Source organism: Manis pentadactyla, chromosome 2 (assembly GCF_030020395.1).
Source record: "Manis pentadactyla isolate mManPen7 chromosome 2, mManPen7.hap1, whole genome shotgun sequence".
NCBI classification, from domain to species: Eukaryota; Metazoa; Chordata; class Mammalia; order Pholidota; family Manidae; genus Manis; species Manis pentadactyla.
Genome location: NC_080020.1, coordinates 181,846,034 through 181,870,774, shown reverse-complemented (window position 1 = coordinate 181,870,774; position 24,741 = coordinate 181,846,034). Strand labels below are relative to the sequence as shown.

Below are 24,741 nucleotides of genomic sequence, written 5' to 3'. Positions count from 1 at the left end.
ACATGATGGAGGTAAGCAATTAAAGCTTCAAGAAGATAATCTGATAATAGATGACTCCTTCTGGATACTCACCATATCTAGCTTCATGACCCTAACATGTTAGGCAGAGGGAAATTTAATTCCCTGTACAAATTTAAGGACATTTGGCTTTTAAGACTGGTTTGGTAAAAGAATTAAGCCATTAAGACAATCTTTCTTGAGAACACATTTAGTAAGAATAATACAACTTTTTCTCCTTGACCAGAATACTGACATTCCCTCAATATAGCTCAGTCAAACTGTTTCATTAGGTATTGTCAAAATAAAAGAATATTCAAATTGCTTGAATAGAAAAGTACCTAAAGACATAAATTATGAGTTCTCAAAACCTGAATTTCATAGGAAATGAACCAGATTTTTCCCAGTTGCCAGGAGGAAATTCAGGCACTTTGGGAAGACTATGAACCTTTTATGGCCACTGAGGCACTATTTAAACAGTCTAGTATGCAACTTGCAAAGAGCCAATTCTCTAGCAGGACAACTTAGAAAAAGTCCTCAATTATTCAACCACTAAACAAAGTTCCTTTATTAATACAAAAAAGATTATTTTGCAAGGGAACGAGAGATTTAGAGTATTACATTAAATGCAAACTCATCTATTTCAAGTGAAACATTTTTGGAGTGGGGGTGGATTTGTCAACAAGTTTTCATTTCTGGTTGCCCATTCTCAGTTATGCAGAAATGAACTCACAGAGACAAATTTTAGTATCTATTTTGAAAAGTATTTACTTAGTTTGAATAAATTAATTGCAAATAAAAATTAGCTACAATATATAGCTTGAATAGAAATGACTAGAACAAATACAACACAAGACTTGATTTCCTGGCATTAGTCACAAGGCATGTGACAATCTAGAAAACTTCAAAATCAGTTATATTTCTTTGAAAAAGGGTAACAGCAGTTACTGATACATCACAACTGGTAAACTTATAATACAAGTTTCCTGACATGCACTTCCTGAGTGAACCCAAATGATCATTTTTAAAAACAAGGAAATTTTGACAAGTTGAAGTAAAATAAAACAGTTCATGGCTTCTAAGCAACAAGGTTTGTTTTTTTTCTAAGCCAAAAGAAAATTCAGAACAGCACTGTAATAGGATAAATTAAAGCTATGCTACCACATACAAAAATTTGCTAGTCAATTAAGCATCATACAACTTTTTAAACTAAAGGAAAACAAATCAAAAGTTTAAAAAGTTATTCTTTCTAATCTAAAAGTGTATTGATTTCTACAAGTGTCACAAACGGTTTGATGTATGTAGTGCAACTGTCTATACTTTCCTTGTGGTGCATCAAAAAAAGAAAAAAGAGTGAGGGTGGGGGTTGGGGAAAGAAGAACAATTTTCTTGCTTCTGAAAGCTAAGAACTTACTGGAATAAGAGAATTAACAGACCATGCAAGTACATTCCCCCACTTGGCTGTCACTTGTGCTCATGTGCCAACCAACATTTCCTTGGGTCCCACTGTGGCAACTCTCCTTAGGATTCAAGCCCATAGTTAAGGCCTATCTACTAGGTTAAAAAAAGGGTTGGCGGGGGGAGGGGGGCACTATTTTCAGTTATCCCTTTAATCACCTGTATTCTTAATGCCTGGATAAGGCCAAATATAGAATAATTAATTAATTAAGCATTTCTTTTTCTAAAGCAAATCAAGTCACTCTCCTTTCTTGTTAATTTATGCTTTTTCTCATGGGAGTAATTTTTTTGTAGAAAACAGTGAACAGATGAACCACAGTTTATATCTAAAAAACAAACTTGCCAAATGTTGCTGATACTAAAAACAGATTAGTTATCATGGGAGAAAAATAGATAATCTACATTAAATTGCATATTCAAAGGAGCATATAAAATGTTTCTTAGCATTAAGTTTTTGTGATAGTACTATACTTAAGAGAAACATTAAGGAAAAAAATCTTTCCTGATAATCTTCAATGTGGTTAAAAACAAACACCTCTTACACAATGGTAATTGACATGAATTTGGTTTTACAAAGTATTTTAATTTACCAAATTCCATATTTAGATGGGGATGGGAGAGAGGCTCTCTTGTCCTTGTTCCTAACCTTGCAAATCCTTGAGCTATGCTCACTAAACTACCATTCACACCAAGAGTGTGACACCATCATTTACCATGCTACTCTACCAAGAACATTCTAAGATATTTTCTATAATAAAGATAAATAGAAAAAAAAGTTAATATACATGTTGCTGTATTTTACAATGTTTGCAGCAAACAGTAAACTAACATAGTTTGAACCAACAGTCCCCTCAGTTATACAAAACATTTTTCAACACTGAGGATGGGTGATTCAAAGACACTACAATGAAGGCATCAAATTAGACTATGTCTTTTTTTCCTCAAAATATATTTTCAAAACTCGGAATTCTGAAGTCTGGTACTTTCAGAAATTCCTTTGTTTGAGTTTCCCAGGTTTTTGATCAGAAATTGTACTATTTATTATAAATGTCTAAAAAAATTCTTCATCTTAATGCAAATGACCAGAGCAGAGAAACTGTGACGTGGACAACAGGTTGGAAAACCCAACTCACTTAGCTTATAAATTTATAACGTGGTCTTGGAGTACAACTGTCTGTTAGTCTAGAGGTCCTTGGAAAATAAGTCTGATGTAGCCTTGTTCACCAGCCAATTGATGTGCACAAAAGGGACACGCTGCATGAAAAGTATGAGTACCATGAGGAAGCGGGATCTGGGACCAGTAGGCAGTTGTCTTTTCTGAACACACATGCCCACATGGGCTAAACGCATGGGTTGGAGGGCCAGCATCCACATAAAATCCAGCTTCACATCCAAGCCACAGAGGGACATAAGGACCAACAGACCTACACATAGGACATTCACGATCTTTTCCATCACGTTCTTCTTTGTTTCCCCAGTTATGATAGCCATGAACGTGGCCACAGTTTAGATAGACCCATGGTTGTTTTTCATCGACAACATCTTTCCTCTTCATACTTGGAAATGCTAGAGTGTTGAACCCTACAGGGCACTGAGGTCTCGCGGCATTGATTTCCTGTCTCAAAGCTTCTAAATGCTTCACTGTGGGAGTGCGGGACAGGCCTTCTGCAGTACGCCACAGCAATGTTGCTCCACAGAGGTCAATCAATGAGCCATCTTGTAACTGATTGGTCTCGATTTCCACCTAGAGGAAACACGAATCAAAGCACACATTCACCCCTGTGTTTTGGATTTTTACATAACAATTTTGTCTTAGGTCCTCCTTATTCAAGAACTGAAATTTCCTATGACTGTTACTACATAATTAAGGAATTCCACTGGCAATCATGAAAAATATAAGTTTGAAAATCAGGATAAAATATTAAGCAGTAACATTTCTTTTAAGCTAGAAAAGACAGTTCATGATTAAAACATCTGGCTAATTAGTAAGTCTAATATTTCCAATAAATATTATGGTCAAAGATATACATACAGATAAGTAGAAAATAAACAGGGTGCTACTTAATTTAGGAGAGTTTAGGTTTTAAACCGTATTAACATGTGAAAGAATAAATTTCTAGAGTGTCCTAACTGAAACATAAAGATAATATCCTCTAGCATAGTGTTTAGTAGTCAGCATTTGACAGTCAGACTTACTACTCTGTGTCAGCAAGAAATGTAAGAGTGTTTGGGACTATGCTATGCATCCAGTCCGGCTCAGCCTATGTGTTTATTATAACTAAATAAGAAGCTACATCTTAGCACTTACCATTTTTCCTCTCTGCTGAGCTGATCTGGTTTCACGTAGGCTGAATACATTTCCACACACTGATATTTCTCTCCATATTCCAGGCTTGGAGTCTTCTGTAAACCCATTGCGTGGATGCATAACAAGAACACCATTAGTGGTCAAGCCATCCATCTGCCCATCTGATGTCTTCCATTTGGCAGCCTTCTCCTAGTAGGGATAAGAATAGAAAGCTTCTGTTTACTTGTACTTTGGCAAAAGAAGTGGTTATAAAATAATGCATCATTTAGGAAAACATTTTTTACCCCAAGAAAGATGTTTTTTGATGAGTCAAATCCTGCAGCATAAATCCGTGCTGTAAAGGGGGGATTCCGTTCACATATGATTCTACAGGCAAATCTTGATATAGTGCTTTGCACTGACTGTGTATCAGAATTACTTTGACTTCCAGGAACTGTGTCAGTTACTACAAAGTCAATGGGACTTTCAGTTGACCGACCAATCTAAGGGGGGGGAAAAAAAATATCTATAAACCTATTCAAAAGAACAGAGAGGAAAATCCATTCAAGAAAGGTACAATAAGGTGAAAACATTAAGCCTTTGAAATTTCTAATCTCAAACTTACCATACTAACTCTAGGGGTATCTAGAGTTGAAAATGAATCTGTTAATGTACTTACATTGGTGTAATAATCACCTAGAGTATAGAATTAAGTGGGAACTTATGACCCAGAATATATGAAACCCTCAGGGAATGAAGAGTTTAGGATGGCTGACATTTCTAGAAGGCTGCAGATTTTCATTTTTACCTCTTTGGATGGAAATATATCTACCATGTTATTACTCTATCATCTTTTAACAGAATACAGTAAGCTTTTTTTATATAAATAAAAGAGTAAATCCTTTATGACTACAGGACATCGTAATATGAATAAATCCATTTATATTCAGCTGAAGTGCAGTGATGTCTTCAGGCGCTGTAAAGAATTGTACAAGAATGCTGATCCTTATGTTAAGGCCTTATACAGCCTTGCTTTGAGGTCTTATGCATATTTAATAGATTTTGGTTTTTTCCTGTCAGGTTATCAGCTATCATTTCTTGCTGTTTGGCATACCTGTCTCTAGCAGCATTCCCCTCTTCTAACCAGCTACTCTTATCCTGCTATGGGTTAAGAGACCAAATAACCAAACTTCAAAGAATAGTTGATTTCAAAAAGTTCTTGGTGAGAGCCTAAGGGATTCTCCTGGGAGCAAGAGCACAGCCTAAGTGGCATTTATTTTATATGCCTAGTGTCATTTTTATTTTCCTTCTGGTTTTTGGCCATATTCCAGAGAGACAGATTCCCAGATAAGAGTTCTGGTGGGTGAGGTGTCAGTGGATTAAAAGCATTGTCAGGGGTACTAGCTAGTAATTAATTAATTTCATCTTGAATTCCTCACATAAGCATACTTTTAGATAAAACTCTTTAGTTTTGTCCTATCATCAAGAATAAAGTCTTCATTTGGACAGTTTCAGAGGGAGATTGGTTGTTTAAGAAATGTAAGATTCCTGTTCCCTTATTTTTATAAGAAAAATGACATTCAAAGAAAATGTTTTCTGACCTTTGAAACTAAAAATATTTCCAAAATTCAAAGGCTCTTTCAGAGCCAAAAGATGTAGGCCAAGGATTGGCCTGAGGATTGATACTCATAATCAAGATATTCAGAAGCAGCACTTATTTGGGAAGAGAGATTGTTCAGAAGAGTTGATATCTGATCTGGGCCTTGGAAGGGAAGATTTAAGACATCAAGGCAATACTAGTCATGACAAGTAAGAAGGAAGAAATCTCAGTACCTATAAAGAGAAAAAACCTACATGATTGTGGTAGATGTAAAATATAATCATGTGTTAAGATAAACTTTAGTAATTCTTTCTTTTTCGAACTGCTATTAGCTTTAAAAATACAGATCTTATCACGTCACTCTCTCTCACTCCATTAAAAACCTCAATGGTTCTTTACAGCGTATCCAAATTCACCTCCCATCTACCAATCCAGCCTGACTTCCTGTTACTTCAGTTCACAAAAAAAGTATATTCTAGCTAGAAGTCGCTTGTATTCATCAATCTTCTACCACTTCTACTTCTCTTTTATCAGAATGTCTTTCTGCTGATTAGACTGGTAAAATCCTAATCAACTTTATAAAAAAAAGGTCCAGATAAAAAGGCACCACTATAAAGCCTTTTCTTCATCCTTCTTCCAACTAATCTGAAGCCTATGCTTCACATTTAGACCACCAGTATGGCACCTATGTAAGTAATCAACTTGTAATGTCTCCTTTATTTACTTCACAGTGAGTGTCAAGAAATGCATAGAGATGAAGTATGAATGTCAGATGGACTGAACAAATATGTTCGGTTTAGAAGGTAAGGAAACCTAGAATGCTTATGAAACCAGTTCTTCCAAGACTGGCTGATTTATCAGGGTAGTTTCTGATATATGTCAGGTTTTCTGATGTAGAAATGCTTGGATTTTCCATAGGTCTAATGCTTGTAGGAAGGGTATAATCACTCTACTATATTGGGGAAAAAACCCTATTCCTTTATAAAAAGGATGAAATGAAAAATGTTACAATACATTTAAGGCAACTTCATAAAATGTGAAGACACTGTTCCATAATTGAGGATGCCTGATTTAATCTCAGTTTTGCCCCTAACTTTGTAATCTGTAATAAGATTTCAGTGACCATATCAAGGTATTTCCTGAAACTAAAATTCTAGTTTGTGATCAAATATCTCAGTAACATCTTGATTTTTAAAGAGCTTATTAATTAGGCACATTCATTTTAACTGGCTGTCAGTGAAATAAAATGTAGAAAATCATCCAAACTTCATCCTCATTGAAGTGTTATTTATTTTTAATTTTTTGGTAAAAGCAAGGAAGATACAAACAAACATCCATATTCTAATACTAACTATAGAGATACTAATCTAAAGAAGTCAGGAGTAGTACACAGGGCTGGAAGGAAGAGGGTGACTTCAAAGAAGTATTTTGCTACTGGTTACAGTTATCCTTTTCACATTCATTTAATCTCGTAAAACAAAGAAAAACTGAAAAGTAACTGGGACAGTAATCTTAAGAGCAACATTTTCAGGTACTTTATGACCTATAAAAGTTTGTTTCAAAAAGCCTAGGGCTTTATAAAACCCAATGTTCTGGGAGAAGACATCGTGAATTTTGTTTACATCTTTGGGTTTGGCTTTCTATTATCTATCAGTTTTATAAAAATATTGCACTCGGTTGGTACAAAAAATGAGGAGAAAAAAACCCCACCATTATTGCACTAGTAGCTCTGTCCAAATACGTGCTGAGAAATAAATTTGATTTCACATTATGTTAAGAACAGTTAAAAACTGCCTCTACTTTTTGCTGACTAAAGAGGAAATGGGAAGAAGTGACAAAAACAAATCATAAATGTATGCAGAACACTTACTTCTTGGTTCCTTTTTTTAGGGATAATAATAGCTAACAGAGCTGTTATTATTATACCTCTATTATTAATAGTTAATTGTTTACCAGCTACCTGGCACAGCACTGAGCACTTTACATGTACTTACACTTTACACGTACCTCCTGACAGTCTTATGAGTTCCAGTATCTGCACTGTATTGGAGGAAACTGAGGCATGGAGTGGCTAAGTGATGTTTACAAAGCATTTTGATTTCAGAGCCCATCTTTAACCATGTTATGCTGACTTCTAGTATTGGGGGGGGGAGTTTAGAAATCAATGTATATTTAATGAAATACACATTATTAAAATATGATAATCCTTTATCTGACCACAGCAAAAGTCACTGACTATAGGTTTTAACTTTTTTGTTTAAGAAAAAAATTCAGATATACCTGGAACATATCAGTGTTGCTGTCATGAGTGTATTCAACCACCACTGTCTGTGCCCGAGATAAGGTATATGATATGCTATGCTGGTCCTTGTTGCTTATTGCCTAAGAAAGAAAAAATCAACAGCAAAAAGTTAGCCGGTAGGTTAGTCAAATAATATTTAAAGAAAGAAAGGTAATCTATTTATCACATAAGACATATTTCTTGGTGAAACTCAGGGTAGGAATTAATAACTCTTGTATAACCTCAGCTGTGACAGTAGTTTTTCAGGTTGAGTAGGGTGTAGGAGAACACTTTGAAGTAATATATAGAGTAAGGACTTAACTTCTTTGTATTAAAACACTATAAAATCTAGGTCTCCCTTTTAAGTATTTTAAATTATAAACTAATGAAAACCAAATCTCATGTAGAAATTGAAAGCAGTACTTAGTACTGTTCTGATGAGAATATACAAAATCTTTAAAAATGAGAAGAATGTTATTTTTAAAGTAACTCAAAGAGTTGTAAAGTTAACCGATAAGCAGGGTTAAATGGTTTTCCTCATCATTCTGTGACTCTATGGATGACAAATATTTGTTGTATGGTGGGCTAAATACAGAAAAATTCATAATTCATAGAATAATTAAATACTACCAAAGGAAATGGATAGAATGCTTATGATTGTACTTCTGACTTATCCCAAATTAAAAACATTTCTAAAAAGAACGTTTTCAGTTTTGCTTTCAGGCATTTTTCTATGTATGAGTTGAAGATATCAGAGCAGGGGTGGGGTGAGTGGGAGGGATGGGGGAACCTGCACAAAGGAAGTATAAACAGGCTGCTTTTTAAAAGGAAAACAGATACAAAGACACAAAAGAATAATTATAGAACAGCAAAGAGGCTAAATGAAAAAATATGTTTTTTAATTAGAAGTTTGGCATAAAATTTTACTTGGTTTCAATTTGTAGCTAATCTGTAATAGATAAAACTTAAAACAATAGCTTTAAGATTAATTAAGATTGTGAAAATTTTAAATACACAAAGAGAATAAACAGCGGGTACTAACTACCAGCTTTATAAAAGATTAATAATGCCATTTTTGCCTCTGATTATTATAAAGAAATTAAACTCTGTAGATATAATCAAGGCTGCTTACATGTCCCTTCCTACTCTGCTTTCTTCAGAGGTATCCAACCTCGAGTGTGCAGGGTAGATCAATTTCATGCATGTTGTTAATGTTTTACTATACAGTTATGTATTCATAAATATTATATAATTGTTTTACAGGTTTTAAGAACTATAATTACTATAACTTAGCATTAAACAACTTATTTTTCAATCAAATAATTGCTCAGTATTTTGAAAGATAATTCTTAATAGCCAAAGAGATTAAATAACATGGGTTTTTGTGTACTTTTGAGATTGTAATACCTGTTTCTTTTAAAGCTATTGAATCTACTTTTAGAATGAGAATAAGAACTACATCAAATTAAATTTTCACTGGAATGGAAAGCAGAGTTTAACAACTCACCCCAGATGACTGCCAGACTAAACAATTAGTTTTGTAATTTCTTGTACAATCTTGTACAATCATGACCTCACTATATTCCTCCGAAACTGAAAGAGGAAAGATCCTGAAGATTTTTGTTGCCTAGTAAAGATGAACTGGATCTAGCAATGAAACATCAAGAGCAGGACAGCAAAAATGCAAAAAAGCACAGAAGAGGATATATATATAGGGATTAAGAATATTTTCCCCATGCTAATGCTTCTCATTCAGAGGTAGTATTAGCTGTATAAGGGGCATCTGGAAATACATAGGTGCATTTTTGGCTGTCACATGATCTGAGGGCTTAAATGGCATTTAGTGGGTGGGAACTAAGAATCTTCAATGTCTGCAATATGTGGGACAGGCCTGCACAAAGAATTTGCACAACCAAAATGCCAAGGGCACTCTTGTGGGAAAATACTGGAAGGAAGCTCCTCAGATTGGATCAATAAGCCATCCACTTCCACCACCTGCTCAGCGCATTCCTTCTCTGCAAAGGGGCAAAAAGAAACACCTAATAGAAATTATAACTTTTCTACATTCACTGGCTTTCAAATAGTATTATGAGAGGCCTAGTCGAGGCATGAGGATTCTGTCTTAGACACCACGTTGGGCATAAAACAAAGTAAAAAATCCAATTGATTTCAGAGACTGGAAAAGTGACCTATAACAAGGTATCATATGCCAGTATCTCTTTCATTTATTTAACTGAGAGAGATACCTCAGATGGTATAATATCAAGGAACATTCTGGGGCTGCTTAACTAAGATACAGGTACTTCAAGAAGTCACAGAACTCTGTACTTTTTTTAAATCACTCATCACAGTATCAAATCCAGTCCTTGTTATAAAATTGGAAGTAGGGGAATTCATAGGAAATACAAACATCTGAAATTGCCCATAACTGTCTATCATCACTCTAGGAAAAGCCCAAGGGTCCTGAAATGGTGGCACAAGTTCTGGAGATTTTGGTAGGGAAAGAAAAAGGGGCTGAAAGAATTGAATAGATCAGGAGATTGAACAGTTACATTGTTGGCTAGTTGCATGCATAGATTTTACTCAATTTAATAATTATTGAAATCTACTTTGTTCAAGTCACTCTGTGAAAAGCTATAAGGATCATGTAACAAAACAAACAAAAAACCAAGAGCACCCATAGGCTCTTTGATAGATCCTTAGTTAAAAAAATACCTCATCCAACATGCTTCTAGTACCTAAATACACTTACTAATCCCTGCATTCCTTGCCCAGCGCAGGGGGCCCCCCTTTAGTAACAGCAGGAACTCCCTACTTCTCAGAGAAGACAGCTGCATAACTCTAAATACTAGATAAAGCCCCAGCTCTACCCTCACCTTTTAAAATGTTTTCTTTTAATTTCCACCCTATTACTGGTTTATCATTTTTAAAAACTCAGCGGCCCTTACATTCAAACAAAAGGAAATTTCTGGTATAGAACTTGAAGGGAATATGAAAACATGTACAAAAATCTTTCAATTTCTCTCCAGGTTCATTTAGGGTTGTTTTGTTTTGTTTTTACCTTTGCAGCCTGAGGAGTACAAGCAATATGCACAGTGCTGGGCTTCACCCCATTTGCCTTAGGTCTTTTAAACAAAGCAAACCTACTTTTCCTCCTTCCTCTATCGCCATTTGGGAGAGACCCATTATACCTGATAAGGGAAAAAAAAGTTTAGGAGATTTCTTGTACAAACCACACAATCCGTTTCAAACAAGTGTTTTACTTTGCCTTATAGGATCAATCCCCTATCATCATCTATTAACACATTGTAAGTATATCAAATTCCTTTCAGCAATTGCTGATCCCCAGCGGCCTGAGTGTGAAACAAAATTAGATTCCTTCTGGCTGTGTTCCAAGTCACAGAGAAGGTTTTTTATTATACACAGTTTTAATTTTATCTTTATTTTTCTTCCCTCTTTTATTCAAGATAATTGAGAGCTGATTAACAGCATTATCTAACTTCTTACGATTCATTCTATTTTTTTTAAAGGCAAATGTTTACATGTGTTAAATACAACCTTTAAAAGTACACTATGAATTGTGTAAAACAGTATCTCCTTTAATTATGAACCAAACACCTTAAATGGCTGAACTTTTGAAATAAGGAATTTTTAGACTTGTTTGTTAAACCTTACCTACTTGAATGTGTGCATACACATTCACATGTTGGAAAACCTGTCCAACTGAAATGCCTGCTAACAGTAGTTAAACATATTTTTGTTGTTGAGACCTTATGACCATTTCTCCATAACATACATATTTTACCTGAAGATAAGCAAGTAAGCAAGGACTGAACTAATAGGCAAAAAGTTGAGAACATAACATTTGTGTGTTTACTATGTACTGAGCACTATTGGGCTCTATCCCGTACACATCACTTCACTTAATCCATCCTCACAAAAAAATCTACAAGAGTGGAATTACTCTCCACTTTTATAAATTGGGGAATAAGTTGTTTCTCAGAGGAATTAAGTTTATTTTCTGAAAGTCATACAAGTGACACTAGCAAAGCTAGAAGGAATCTAGGTGTTTGTCATGCTTTCTAATCTATCTCTATTGCTTCATTATGGCATGAGCAATAGTTTAATAATAGTCGCTGTTCATTCACTGTTCCCTGAACCCTGACAAAATATTTGTTTTAATGGTCTCTTGCATATAGCTGGTCATTCTCGGGGGGAAATGAGGCAGGGAAGAGGAACAGTTTTGAGGTTGGAAGAGAGTATGATGTAAAATGATATCCATTTTAGGAAAAGAAGGGACTTTATTCAAAGACTGCATACACAGAAATTACACCAACTCTTTATGAAAAATAAAACACTGATTATTTACTGGAGAAGGCCCTTGCTAATCTTGCTAGTCCTAGATAAAAGTTAAGAGTAGCTCCTAATTTTGCTTTTCTAGGCTGTGTATTGCCACCAGACCCACTGTGGGTTCCTCATTGTCCCTCACTACTGTCCACCAAGTGGCATGACTTGAACGTCTTCTGGAGATATGCTTTCTATTCCCACATGGTGCTCCTGTAGCTCAAAGCTCTTTTCTAAGCAGTAACAACATGAAACTGACAACCTTATCCAGTTTTACTTATCCTTCTAGAGGGTTAGGAAGAAGTACTAGTTGCATTTTAAGTGCCAGATACAGAGACAACTATTATTGCTTAGGATTAACTAAGAAGCTGCTGGACTAAGACAGGCAGTTTAGACCATACACTAAATTTTAAATTCTTGTCTTCAAATGACTCAAATTCTTGGTGTAAGAATTTAACTTTGAAGAGTTTTTTGGTAATTAAAAGCTTGTTTGTCATTAATATATTAGAAACTATGTGATTTAAGTTGTAATATTGTAGTGACTATATTTATGATCTTTTAAGTTCTGTTTTTGAGAACAAAGTCTCAAAGGACTTTAAATTATCTTGTCAAATTGTCATTTTACAGAGGAGAAAACTAATGCCCAGAACAGTTAAGTGACGCGTCCAAGGTCATACAGCTAGCAATGCTGGAGTAAGTATTGGAATATAGGATTCTCGACTTCCAGTCAAGCTCAATTAACTCCATATTATCTTCCCAGTTTCTCTTACTCTCTCATCTCAAACAACAGACACATTCTCACTTAAGTAAGAACTTGGACCAACCTGATTCTAAAACATGTTGTAATATCAAGAGCTGCTTTTTAGGCAGAAGAGAAATAGCAGGGAGAAAGTAAATTTTGAAATTTCTAGTTTCTGAGATCTCTAGTTAGCAGACTAACATTATTTCTGTTTTGACAGTTATGGTGAGTTTAGACTGAATAAACTGAAATAATAGAATCATCTATTCCTCAGTCTGCAGATTGTGTCTGTGTGAGGTGTACAGATAAGATTACTTTTGAAGCAAACAGTTGGTCCTGGGCTCCAGAGTCATCATATTGCTATGCTTATACAATGCCTTTTATCAAAAAGTACAGGACCACAAGCACAAAGTAATGAACACTTTAGAGGGCCAAAGGAACCAGTAAGTACTAACCTCCATGAAAATGACCTGAAGTGGAGGGCAGTTTTGGTAAAATGTACTGAGGAAAATTTTTCTAAAAGATGGGATAGGGAAGACAAATAGAATGATTACATGACTTTAGACAAATACATCTGTCACTTCATCTTTCAGGAGTTTTGTCCTTTCTGGGGATGAGGGTGAGGCAAAGTTTATGGAGTATTTGAGCAACTATAAGAGATGGCATAAAATGAGAATTAAGAGTTTCTCAGTTTGATTATACCCTGTAACTTTAAATCCTCTTTGGAAATATGTAGGATGTAAATTCTAAAGAAAGTACTTTTAACCTATATGTCAGAGATACTAAATTTTATGTCATCAGACAGAGAAACCTTACCCTAGGACAATGAGTTCACCATATTTTACTGGTGCTTTGGATGGATGATTTTCTTGATCAGGAGAAAACATGAGCTTGGCTGTCTTTCTCAAATCTTGGTTCACTGATCAGGAGCCTTGGGACACCTTTTGCATTATTTCCTAGAAGGGAAATGTTTTCATTAATAATGTGAACAATTCCAGTTCAAATAAGTACCTCATAATATACAAAGTATGTGACATTTCCCCCAATAATGGTTATATATATTTAATGCAACTATTTAAATATATAAAAAATATGAATCTGGGGACTGCCATTTCCAGGAAGATGGAGCAGAAATATTTTCCCCTATTAGTTCTACTAAGTACAAACTAAAAACCCTGAACATTTTATATAAAACGTAAGACTGAAAAGTAGAGAGAAGGCAGACCAGCTCGGGGCCCAAGGAATGAGACAATGGTGAGTTCTTTGGGCTCTCTGTTTGCCTCATATATCCTGCATTTGGAGTTGAAGAATCCAGCAACCCAGAAATGCCAATTGGCTGAAACAAAGAAAAGCCCCAACAAAAGCTTGCTCTCTCTAACCAAAGGAGTGAAAAGGGCAGCCTTACCAAGACAGAAAATGTTCAACAATAACTGCTCTACTACAGCCAACACCACAGAAAACACTGTGACCCCACCACCACCAAGAGCCTACTAGGGATCCCAGACTTCTACCTCATGAAGCCATGAGAAGCCTCCCTCCTCCCCTGTATTCCCCCACTCACTCCAACACACACACAAAAAGGTTAAACTTCTGAAAACTAAAGGCAAATAAAATATCTTGAAAGCAGTCAGAGGAAACTACACTGTATCTATGGGGGAAAAGCAATTAGAATGAAAGTGGGTTTCTCACCAGAAACTAAAGAAGCCAGAAGAAAATGGCATATTGTGTTCAGGTGCTGAAAGAAAAAAACTGTCAACTCACAATCGTATACCCAGCAAAAACAGAAGTGCAATCAAGACATTTTCTGAAGAGGGGAAATTAAGAGAATCTGTCACCTGCAGGCTTACTCTAACAGAATGGCTAGAGGAATTCTCTAAGCAGATAAGAAATGAACTTCAGAACATCAGAAAAAAAGAATGAGAATGGTAAGATGCAATTAAATATAACAAACTTTCCTTTTTTCTACATTATATTTGCAGGTCAAAGTGAAAATTATAACACAGTCTAATGTGATTCCAAATGTATGTAAGGAAAATATTTAATTCTATTATATAATGCACTCCTGGGCATTTATCCTAGAGAAACAAAGACATATGTCCACATTAAACCCGTACAGAAATGTTTACAACAGCTTTATTCTTAATAGCCCCAAACTGGAAGCAACCCAGATATTCTTTACTAAGTAAATGATAAACTGTGGCACATCTATGTTGTGGAATAGTACTCAGCAATAAAAAAGGAATAAACTATTGGTACATGAATAAATCTACAGAGAATTATGCTGCATAAAAAATGCTATGTAACGTTCTTGAAATGACAAAATTATAGATTTTGGAAGCAGATTAGTGGTTGCCAGGGGTAAGGAGGGGGTGGGAGTAGGAGGGAAGTGGGTGTGTCTACAAAAGGGCAATAGGATGGACCCCTGTGGCGATGCAAATGTTCTATATCTTTATCAATGTCAATACTCTGGTTGTGGTATTTTTCTATAGTTTTGCAAGATACTACTATTGGTAAAGGGTAAAGGGTACACAGGAAGGAGCCCTTTCTGCATTATTTCTTACAACTGCATGTGAATCTACAATCTTCTCAAACTAAAAAGTTAATTAAAAATACAAATTTGACAGAAGTATGAAAAACAAAAGACTAACACTTCTGCTAAGCCAGAAAAGTCACTACAATAAACAGTCCCCACAATAACATATCTATTTCATCAGCAGTTTAATGGGATTAGGTAAATCCTGTATCTATTCTCTCCTTGGTCTTCCTGTTAGACCTGTTAACAATGGTTTCACAACAGAACTCTTACTAGCTAACCCATAAAAGTCTCCTGGTCATACTTCCACCAACAGGTTTCATAGGAAACTCATGAATGAAATATGCTTACTTGTCTTTTTCTGTGGTATAGTGAAATACAGACTATATAACAGCTCTTTTGGAAAGAAGGCAACACAGAATATTTGTAGCCCGATAAGAACAAGTAATATGAGAAGGCTTAGTCATTTTGAACCCCCTTTATCCCTTGTAACTGACATGGATATTTAGACCAGCAATTGAGACAAAAACTAACTTTTATTGTTGGTAAATTTAAAAAATGCTTACTAGACAATCGTAAAGAAAGAAATGCGCTTAAGAACTGTTTTAAGAAAAACATTTCCTCCAAACACATTGTAAAAATCCTTTCATCTGCCCAGATGAATTTGCTTTTTTTTGATGACCAGATTTTAGTTCATTAGATTGTTCAAAGGTTACAGAAAACAATATACAGGTATATCACAACAATCAGGGGACATTAGCTTTGTGCAGAAATGTTTTACTTAAGCAAAATAAACCATATTGATCAAATCTTCCATTTAGAAGAAGAAACTTAAGTAAAGCTAACTAAAACTTTCTATGTAAAAATTTAAGAGTTTTAAGAAAAATTAGCTGAAATCAACCAAAGAACAATGTTGGGTCCATATAAGTTCTTCTGATCTGTATTATATCATACTTTAATATATGAACATGTATTCATACTTTCTCATTTTTCCCCTTAAAGAAGCATCCCACTTAAAAAAGCTGAGCAGAGGCTTAATTAGAGGCTTTAACTGTGCTTTTCTTACTAGACAATTAAGGTTCTGCCATCAAACATGGAAACACTGCTTTGACACATTTCCAACCGAGAACAGCAAGAATTAAAAATTTAACAAGAATTAATTAGTTTTAAATTAATTTTTAATAATACTGCTTTGTCTTGATTTGAATTCCAATTTAAAGTTTCTATTTTTTGAAGTGATGGTTTTCCATTTAAAGTAGCAAAATATTTCTTTTAAAAAACTTAAAGAAATAAGTCAATTTAAATAGTATTAAATAGGATGAGCAAGTACACAGATATGGCAAAAATCTGAAGGTGACATGTGAATGTCCATATTTGGTTGACACTAGTACATAGCATGATTAGCAAGTATTAGCCTATGTTCTAGTTCTAGCTTTCTTTGAACAAAGCAATCTGTTTCCTCATCTCTAAAAATGAAGGGACTAAAGTAGAATTTAGAAGCTAGAAAAAAATGTAAGAGGCCATCTGGTTCTAAGATAAGAATTTACAAGTAATGTTCATATAGCACTATAGATTTAGTCCTACTGCCTTTAGAGCAAAAGGAACAATTTTTAGCTTTGACAAATAATTAAGAGTAGGTCTGGCATATCCCTACCACTCTATATTTTCTAGAGCCCTTAGCCAAAATAGTGAAGAAAAACAAGATACTTCCAATTATAATTATCCTTACTCTGCTCAAGTCCCTTAGTGTGCAGGGACTTGAGATATTTTATTAATGACATTAAAGTTTCAATCGTAGGAACACACTCAAACTTAGCTTCTATTTCCATATCTAATAATCTAAAACTTTTAATGAAAACACTTCAGTAGTATTGGTTATTTATACACTTAAGCAACCCAAGATAAACAGTTTTTCTTAAATTTAAAATGGTATATAATCAATCAATGTATAACTGACATTCTTAAACTATGAATAAAATGTGCCATGATAGCTAATTCTCCTGGAACCCTTCGTTGCAAGTCTAATACGTGTTGACAGGTGATTGTTGGGAAGAAGTTTGGAATCTTTGTGTTCTGAAGAAAGATTCATGTTTTCACAATGGTTTAGAATCTTTAACCATGGCTAGTTGCTAGATAGTGCTCTTGTGCTTACTCTTTGTATATTTTATCTTCCAATCTAAATAAGATACAGAATTCTTTAAAATCAATTCATTTAGTTTTATACTTGAGAAGGTGAAATGGGCATGTACATAAAGTATATTTTCATACCTCAACTACTAGTCCCACTTGTCAGTATTCAATTAAGTTAGTTGGTCTGATCCCATATATTCAGTCCTATCTCAATGTGATCTCGCATGAGGAACATGAAATAGGAGCATTAATTCTACTCAAGACTGGTAAAAAATGATAGAGAAAATCTAGCTAAGATAAATAATAAGGCTTTGAAGCTCTGCTTGCCTGATCCTTGAAAATTAAGCATGTTATTCTGATCAGCAGGGACCTCCCCAAGTTCAACAAGGTTTTTTAAAGAAATGTATTCTGAAATAGTGTTAATTTTCTTTGTGGGCTGGAAAAAGATGAAAAATTAGCCATAAAATATATATCTCTTAGACAGTCTCATTAATTTGATTGACAGAACATTCTAATAATTTGTTCTTTAAAGGTCAGTGAAGTAGAATTGTTTTCATATCAAGTCTTCCCAAAGGAATGACTTTCTATAACGTTAATTGTCAGTTTCACCTAAAAAAGGAAAACTGGGAAATCAATCTTTGACCAAATTGTTCCCTCAACATAACACATTTTTCCTTTATTATTTATTTACATTGCACACAGCCTTTCTTTACTACCTACTAAACATTAAGTACAAAACTCCTGCCCTTAAGAATAAAAAGTAAAACAAATATTAAGCAAGGAACAAAACAGATCTTATGTAGATGTTTACATAATCTTTGAATACCTCCATTTTAGCAGGCAAGTGAGTAGGCATAATGGAATGCTCAGGGAAGAAAAAGGAAAATGTTTTAAAACATGAAAATGTTATAATACTTCTTCATGTGAAAAATATAATGTGGATTGCATAAATTATCTCTGATGAAACAGATTTCCATCTACCCTAGAGTTCCCTGTGGTTGATTTCAAAAGGATGACTCAGAAAGAACTGTTTTGGTATTATTTTGTGGTGGAGCCATTTTATGAAACCAATTTAACTGACAATTAGAGGAGGTAAATTTATAGCAGTTTCTTGATAAGAGCAAAAATTTAATCACCCTTTTCCTTCTTTCACAATCAACAGGATTAATGAGCAGCATTTTTCCATAAAAGGAGAGAAAAGATAGGAGAAACTATCTTTTCTCAGTAGTAGAGTATATAAGGTTACTACTTTCTGCCAATGTCTCTTGATACAGCAGCAGAGGAAGGGATGCCCATATTCCCTTTTCCAAGATACAGGACACCCCCGGGGGTGACTCCCAGCCTCCGCATTTACGGTAACCTAATGACATGCTGACATTCTATCAGCTACACAGATAACGTTATTTTTATTTTGATGGGAAAGCAATTAACACCTTTCCCACAGACAGTATGTGTTCTTCTAAATAGGGTTTCTCAACCTTGACATTCGATACTAAAGGAGTGGCCTGTGCATTGTAGGAAGTTCAACAGCACTCCTGGCCTTTACACCCTCTAAATGCCAGTAGCATCCTAGTTGTGATGATCAAAAATGTCTCATTTTCCCACCCGTTACCCTATAAGAATTGCTGCTGTAATCTCAAATTAAGGATGACAATTTGTTTTTTAGAAGGGGGATTTCCCCTGCTTTTGTCATAATGCTTGGCACATAGTAAAATATTAATAGATGTTTGCTTACTATCAACATCACACTAATGTCTTCAAGGGCTAGCTAATAAGCCTTGTGTTAGGGAAGGTGATGGATTTAAAGGTAGCTGCAGCTTCAGTATTTTACTAGACTTGATAGGAATGACAGGGATTGAGAGTAGAAGAACTAACATCTCATCTTGATGGTGATTAATTACTAATATTTCTGTGTATTTATTTAAATATTGTAGTACTCTTTCTCAAGAGGTTGAAGGAAAGGGATTGGAGCTGGGGTGGCCACATACATAGATATTAAGGCCGGTGCTGGGTAGCCTGACATTTACAAAAAAGCCTCATCTATCGAGGCCAAATAAGGAAATACCTTCTTGACCTAGGGGACCCATATCCAGAAAAACTAAAAGCAGGCTTTGGAAAGCATGGGGGAATCCTTTTAAATCAAAAGGGGTGTCAATCTGAGTCAACCATGCATTAAGATCTAGCTTGAACTTGCACAGAATGTCAATTAGCAAAGTGCTTTCACATAAGATTATTTTATTTGACCCTTGCAATATTCCGTGAATTAGGTAGGAAAGTCTTATTAACTCCATTTTCCAGATAAGGGAACTGAATGTGTCAGTCAGAAAGAACAGTGTGTGAGTACAAGGCCAAAGAAGTAATATCTGGCAAGAGCTGGCACTGAAACCAATTGAAAATATTAATTCAATGTACAATAACTCATTTAATTTCTTTCTATCACAACTATATCAAGTATACTAATTTATCCCTGTTTTATAAATGGGGAAACTGAGGCTTTTACAAGTAGTCCAGATTTTTTGATACCACTAGTCACACCCCAGACAGGGTTCGGTGGAGCCGATTACTAAATAAGAGATCCTTTTATGGGACCATTTAGGAACAAGACTAGAAAGTGTACTATGTAACATAAACTCTAAACAATTTACAGTCTAGCATAGACTAGTAACAACTGTGCAACTATGACTAGTGCTTTTTGAGACTATTTGAACCTTGTCACTTCCTCAATGCTCACTGTATTTTCAACTCTGTTTCCTGGTAGTGACCAACAATAACTTCAGTAAATGAAATGGACTTTTTTTTGCATGCTTGTTTAAAACATGGAGGGGTGGGGAGAAAGGAACCCAAAGGGAAAGAAGGGTATTCTACTAAGGCAAATTCCTGATACCATCAAGAAGAAAAACGTGTATTACAAGTGAGTTAAGACAGCCTAAGGACAGGCGGCTTCATGTACTCCCAGAAAAATGACTGCCAAGAAAAAAACTGCAGGGCGGTATTCCTGACTGGCGAAGGGAGGTAAATACTTGCCACCAACCCCCAAACGATCACTTAATCCCCCACACCTAGAAAATGTATTTTAAAAGACAATTAAGGACTGAAACATTTTTATTGTCCCTGCCAATGGTTGGCCTGTATTCAACACTTAGACTACCAAAGTTCTTAAAATAATATGCTTCTCAGAAAGCAAGACTAGAAATTCCTCTAGGTTTAATGACCAAAGTCCTGAACAAAATTCTGCAGAATGCAGCAGATTCAGTGGGATTAGACAGCTATTTGGAACAAAAGCACTGGGTAAAAGAATATTGTTGGGAAATTCTATCATTTTCTAAAGTCAGCATCTAACACTGGCAGTCAACTCATGCTTTCACTACTTTTTTTTTCACAGTGGCTAACATTTCCTGGATTTTGTCTCTGTGCCAAGCACTGTTCTAAACATGTATTAACTGATTTAATCCCCCCCAACAACCTTGTGAGGTAAGAACTATTATAATCCTCATCTTATAAATAAAACCAAGGTTACAACTCAAAGTCTAGCTAGCACTCTGTAACTGCTGAAAAACAATTTAAAAGTACAGTGGGTGGGGAGGAGAGAACTATACTGGGAAACTAAACTAAACAACAAACAAGAAAATTCTCCAACTCTTCTTACTCTAAAGTATTAAAGATTGAGAATTTACCTAAATGCTATTGCCCTAACATGGGAATAAAACTCTATAATATTGACTAATCATTTAAATTTTCTCAGTAATTCAATCTATTGTTTAAAGTTGAGTTTAAAAGTACCTTAGAAAAAATTTAAACTTAAACACTGAGTCTATGGTCACCTTTTTATATTCCAGGAGTAAACCATTATTAATCTTACGTAGGTAATGAGTCTTCCAAAAAAAGAATATCATGTAATAATTATTTTGGCCAGTTAAATTACTCCTAGAAATATGATAATCTATGTTTCTCTAGTCCTTATTTTTATTAAAAAACTGACCAAGTTACATGCATTTTAAAAAGGTAGCAGTAGTTTCAAAATATTTTCCCCAAGATATTCATGAATTACACACAGGAAAATAGTAACTTCATTGTCAGGGAAATGAGCAGATACCACCTTAACTAACTGATCAAGGTTAACATTATCTATGATATGACATCCTGATATCCATGTATCCCTGATTATGACACCCGGAGACATCAACTCTGTGGTGCGATGCCAAAAAATGCAAAACTTCCATCCAATCATGAGAAAATACCCGACAACTCCAACAAGCAAAAACTAAGAAACTCCCACATTAGAGATTAAGAAGGAGATGCTATACAACTGCATGCAGTATGAGATCATGATTTGGATTCTTGAACAGAAAAAGGCCATTAGTGGGAAACTGATTAAATGTGAATATGGTCTATAATTAATAGTACTGTGCCAAGGTTAATTTCTGGTTTAGATAAACTGGTTATAGACATTGTTAGCATTAGAGGAAGCTGAGCAAAGGATATATATAAATTCACATTATTTTCCCAGTTTTGCTCTAGGGCTAAAATTATTTAAAAAAAAAAGATAATGCAAATAGTAAAAAAAAAATCCGTTTAAATTTTATAAAAGGCATTTGAAAAATGAATTCACAATTCAAAGTTTGCCAGCCTTCTTACAACCTAAAATGCAAGATTTCCAAGTTGTACTGGTCCTGTTCAAGTCAAGGTGTCTCCCAAGATTCATGCCCTTGCTCTGAAGTGAAACTGCTCATCCACAGCTCCTTTGGCCAGGAAAGTTGTTACTGCACATGTGTGGCCACTCACTGAACTGAGCAATACCTGAACCAATCCATCCACACTTGAACAGAATTTTGCAGAACCATGCTGATAGGTTTTTCTTAACAATCAACAACCAAAAATGGCACTGAGGTCAGTTTTATTATTGAATGCTCTAGGTGGTGTTATTAGAAAACACTTAATATATGTAATTATATCATAGCTTCTGAATTATCCTGAACATTGAAATCTTTAACAGTGTTTGAATTTATTTGAGTTTTGTCCACCTACACACATGAAATCCTGGTCTTCAAGAGTTTGTGAAAGGGAGTAGAAAAGGGAGCTGGAAGAAGAGTTAGAAAGAAGCAACCCTGGGTATAATTCTGACACAGTGCATCAAAAAAACCTTGAAAAGCCATGAGCCAAATACCTTCCTAAATTATTCACTGATTATTTCATTAGGACAGTTTTTTCTTCAAACTGGAGGAGACACTAGTGAAGGACCAAGCTGTAACAGTGCCTAGTCGGTCAACCAGGAGACTCTGGCTGGCCCTTGACAGTCATGAATGAAGAAGGCTATGCTCACGGTCTTTTAGGAATTCTCCATCTACAAAACCTGTTCTGTAAAACATGATTTTCTTATCCTCTAAAACGGTGACAATATTTTCCACACCTCTTTGTCACCAGGACTGAATGAGAACAATGCTGCATTGAGATCTGGATGTTGGGCCATCTGCTTGGTTTGTTCGCTAAATACACAAGTCATAAATACACTAAATACACAGTCTGGGTGTCTTAAAATTATTCAAACTGTGAAAATTAAACCGGGACCTTTTGGAGGACCTAATGTAATATAAAAAAAAATCAAGTACTTGTTAAAAAACTACTGTTTATTTAATTAGGCATACAAACTAGGTCTTAATGATTCTTGGTTAATTTATGGTGATGCTGCCCCATCCATAAAGGTTATTTTCTTAGAGATTCATCTTTATTTCTCAGTATTTAAACATATGTTTATAATGTGTTCTTTGTAGATAACTTTGATACCATGTAGAAAATTCTGGTTTTCCACTTCTCACAATACGAAAGGCTCTGAAATAAAATCAAAGGCCTCAAAAATCATTGCAATTAGTTGCAAAGTTGAATATTGTGTTTGATTATCAATAGGCAAAAAAGCAGTACATTTAAATCAAATAAGATTTAGTATATGTATTCCCTGATCTTACAAGGAAGTTAAGTTTAACTCTTGTATAGTTTCCCAATCCGATTATAGGCTCTATTAAAAAGGAGTAGGAAAAGAAAAATGTAGTTGAAAATTCAATTACAAATGAATCTCCAATATTGTTTCTAACAGTAGCTACCTATAGACTGAAATCATTATTAAGAGATGACAAGTATGATTAATATCACTAAGGAACAAATGTTTCATCTTATTAGAATTTTAGTTTTCTCTTTGGTTCATGTAAAGTTCTCAAAAGTAGCAGCTGATCTTTCTTTGACCAAATCATGTTTTCCCATAAATTTTTATAGCAGTAATTTAGAGACATTGTGTGTGGGAGGCTAAGAACATCTATTTTTTAGCAGAGTGAATATTTTAAACCACTCAGTATGGTATTCCTATTTAACTCTTTTGTATTAGGAAAACAATGCATATATGTAGCCAGGGTATTGTTACAAATTTCCTTTCTAAACTCTGATTACTGTTGTAACATTACAAATACCCAATTAGGTAAATTATTACAATAAATTTTTCCTCCTAATTTGCAGCTTTCCAGTCACTGAGTTAACTTCCATTTTATACATATACAAGACAGTGAATACTTCCCTCTCACAAATATATTAGGTATTTGTTAAAAAATGAACACACATTACTGGGCAGCATGTTGGTATTCTAGCAAACAGACTGAGGTTTTCATGAATTCCCCACAAAAAGAAAAAAATCTCAATGCTTTAGAAAAGAATACTGTTGGGAACTTATGACTGTTGATTTTTTTAGCAGAAAGAGCTCCCCCACCCCACCTAATCAATCATCAGATCTAAAATTATTCTCTCTCTTCCTACAATACCTGAGAAAGAACAACAAAACATTCAGGTAGAAACATTACTTAAAAACCTTACAAAGTAAAACTCAATTATTTAAAAAAATTCTTCATAATTTTCCCTATCTTGTGAACATGTTTAAATAGTATATTGTTATATCAGAAGGGCTGGCTCTCTTTAAGGGGACCTCAGGATAGGATTTACAGTAAAAAAAAAAAAAAAAACCTAGATTCTGAATAAACTGCCAACAGTTAATCCAAGTACAGTGACAGCACCATCGTTCTGGCTACCCACTTCCTTCTGAGAGCAATGTAATTCTCAAACTTAACAATTAATTAAAAAGCAAACAACGGGCAACATTAAGTCCCAAAGCGTGTAAAAAAACTAAATACTATAGCTTGTTTGGAAAAATATTACAAATGAAGAACTTTCAGTTTTCTGTTGACCAAGAGACAACAGGCAATAAACACCCATAGTTATTTTTCTTATGCTTTCCTTAAAATAGATGGGAGGTGAGATTAACAGTGTGAAGCCTCCCCCAAAACACAAAAACTTTGGAACTTGGGATTTATTCAACCTTTTCCAGAAGATGGAAGGA

The 24,741-nt window shown here is 34.8% G+C and overlaps 1 protein-coding gene across 3 annotated transcripts in view; it reads right to left on the bottom strand.

The window, feature by feature from the left end:
* Positions 1-739: 739 nt before the first annotated feature.
* PELI1 (pellino E3 ubiquitin protein ligase 1) overlaps positions 740-24,741 on the bottom strand; it is a 46,880-nt gene continuing 22,878 nt past the window's right edge. For all 3 annotated transcript variants that reach the window (XM_036890388.2, XM_057497145.1, XM_036890391.2), the window contains exons 2-7: positions 13,523-13,662; positions 10,685-10,814; positions 7,623-7,724; positions 4,048-4,245; positions 3,764-3,952; positions 740-3,199 (exon numbers count right to left, since the gene is read on the bottom strand). In XM_036890388.2, coding sequence (XP_036746283.1) covers positions 2,633-3,199; positions 3,764-3,952; positions 4,048-4,245; positions 7,623-7,724; positions 10,685-10,814; positions 13,523-13,593 — 1,257 coding nt within the window. In that variant the 5' untranslated portion in view covers positions 13,594-13,662 and the 3' untranslated portion in view covers positions 740-2,632. The remainder of the gene's footprint in view (positions 3,200-3,763; positions 3,953-4,047; positions 4,246-7,622; positions 7,725-10,684; positions 10,815-13,522; positions 13,663-24,741) is intronic.